Source organism: Gloeophyllum trabeum, assembly GCF_000344685.1.
Source record: "Gloeophyllum trabeum ATCC 11539 unplaced genomic scaffold GLOTRscaffold_00430, whole genome shotgun sequence".
In the NCBI taxonomy this organism is placed as follows: domain Eukaryota; kingdom Fungi; phylum Basidiomycota; class Agaricomycetes; order Gloeophyllales; family Gloeophyllaceae; genus Gloeophyllum; species Gloeophyllum trabeum.
The window spans coordinates 1-2,039 of NW_006920838.1; the positions used below are offsets into that span (position 1 = coordinate 1).

The 2,039-nt window shown below is 51.7% G+C and overlaps 1 protein-coding gene across 1 annotated transcript; it reads left to right on the forward strand.

Annotated features, from left to right (window-relative positions):
- Window positions 1–259: 259 nt before the first annotated feature.
- GLOTRDRAFT_134720 (uncharacterized protein) lies at window positions 260–499 on the forward strand (the record flags this gene model as incomplete). Its single annotated transcript, XM_007873651.1, has 2 exons — window positions 260–358; window positions 422–499. The coding sequence occupies 2 exons, from the start codon at window positions 260–262 to the stop codon at window positions 497–499; spliced, it is 177 nt and encodes a 58-aa protein (XP_007871842.1).
- Between the last annotated feature and the right edge of the window lie 1,540 nt (window positions 500–2,039).

Genomic DNA, 2,039 nt, shown 5'->3' on the forward strand with positions numbered 1-2,039 from the left:
TTTTCTATGCCTACAAATAGCCTGGAATACGAGTCAATGCATATATGTAATATCCTATGATTTATTATTTTTGTTGAGCCCATATACGAGGGTGTGCGCCGCCGCTGTCGAAGACAATGAGCACGACAAACCTGTCGGCGATGACGCTCGATCGGAGCGTCTAAGTGACGCCGCGTACATGTCAATGCAATAGCATGAATTTTCTGTATTTAATGAAATTTATTCCATGTTTTTATGACTACATACAAGTACTATAGCTATGCTCATCGTCGGCGACGACGACGACGGGCCTACTGACGAGGTGCCGGAAAGGCGGAGCCTCGAAGAAGCGCGCGCCTATGTCACCAGACACGTGGCGGTACGCCCTAGGGTTGGGGTCTGCTACCAGACTTCTACCCGGACCGCTGCCGGAAGCGGCAAGGGCATGGTGGTTGACAGGGAAGACAGCGAGGACGGGGTGTCGAGCAGAGTAGCGGACGGCCTTATTATACTAGCGTAGGCGGTGACGTGTACTGTATGTAGACCGATGCTCGAGCGTTGAAGTCAAGGGGGACGAGGTGGGGTACCCAGGGGGGGCGTTCAGGTGGGGTGGCAAAATAAGGTTTTCAAGACCCCTTGGTCTCGCGTCTTGGGGCGTAGTCCCAAGTCTAAGGCGTCTCGCTTTTGGCGTCACTCGGGTGCGAACGGACTGGTGACAACGGACAGTCACATAGCGGGGTCACAACTTTCCCCGCCAAGCGTGACTCCGACTTAGAAAAATATGCCCCCTCATACGTACAAAATCGTCTCTGGCACACATTGTTCAATGATGTTTTTGAAGCGAATGGAGTTGATTGGAATAGGTGAGAAAAGAGGATTTTCTCCTTGAGTCAGTCCAAATTCATCGAAATTTGACCTATGTCAAATGAATCTATGGCCTTCAAAACCTACAATGGTGTAAATCTCCCAAGGCATGATTTTTCTGAGTTATGAGGCTCTCAAATCACGAAGTCCCACTCATAGTTGGCGCGTGTCACGCGCATCCCGCCAAAAGGGGAGTATTACGAGCGGAGCTTGAATTGCGAAGTGGCGAGCCTACTCGATGACGAAAGTCGCGCGCGACTTCGATTATGTACCACCGCCCATCGAATGCATACGCAAGACGGACTCGAACGCACGACCGTGACGGGATGACTTCCCGTAAGCCAAAATTCTAGATTTCGCAGTTCTAAACGCCATCAGCGTACCTGGTCACACTCGCTGCCACGGTGCAATGGCAAAATAGAACCGTTCGTCCCATCCGTAATGCCAGACCAACGCTCGACGACTGCAAGTCACGACCATGAGGTCGCTTTCCATTTATGGCGAGCGGATCGCTCAATTTAGCAGGTGCTGATGGCAGGTTTGATACGCGGACCTCAACCGAGGCTAAGCGAGCGTTTAGAGTCGTCTGGAGATTTGGAAAGGGGGGTTGACCCCCCCTGCTAGATTTAAAGTTTAGAGACGGTTTTTGCTCGACGAGCCTCATCAAAACTTGGTCTAAGCGAGAGTGTGACAAGACGGCATCTCGGCTTGATGCATTTAGAGATTTAGAACTGCTCAAAACGCGTTCTAAATGCTTACGGGAAGTCATCCACGCTCGCAATTCCCGCTACCTTGGGGAGCGGGTCTTGCGACCAAGTGTGTTCGCACTTTCTCCGCCATTTTTGCAAGATCGGTCAAAGATCTGACCGGCCCTAAAGCTCTTATGTCAGTTTTCTCAGGCTAAGCCCTCCTTCGTATATCGCTGGTAGTCAACGTCGTAGCTTTCACTAGTATTGATCGTCTACGGCGTCTTGCGATGAGCGCTCCTGCAGTGTTCTCTCTGTCTTTGGTCGGCTCGTACTTTGGTGTCCCGGCTGCCATCTTGGTGGACTCAAGCATCGATAGTTCATGTGTCCGCGCCGGGCTTTATACAGGGAACACAACCTCCCGTGTACGTGGTCGACTTCTGGCAGCTCTATGGCTCCTCTCGTTGTGGATGCACGGTACTGTTGATGTACCCGCGTGCAACGGGCTGG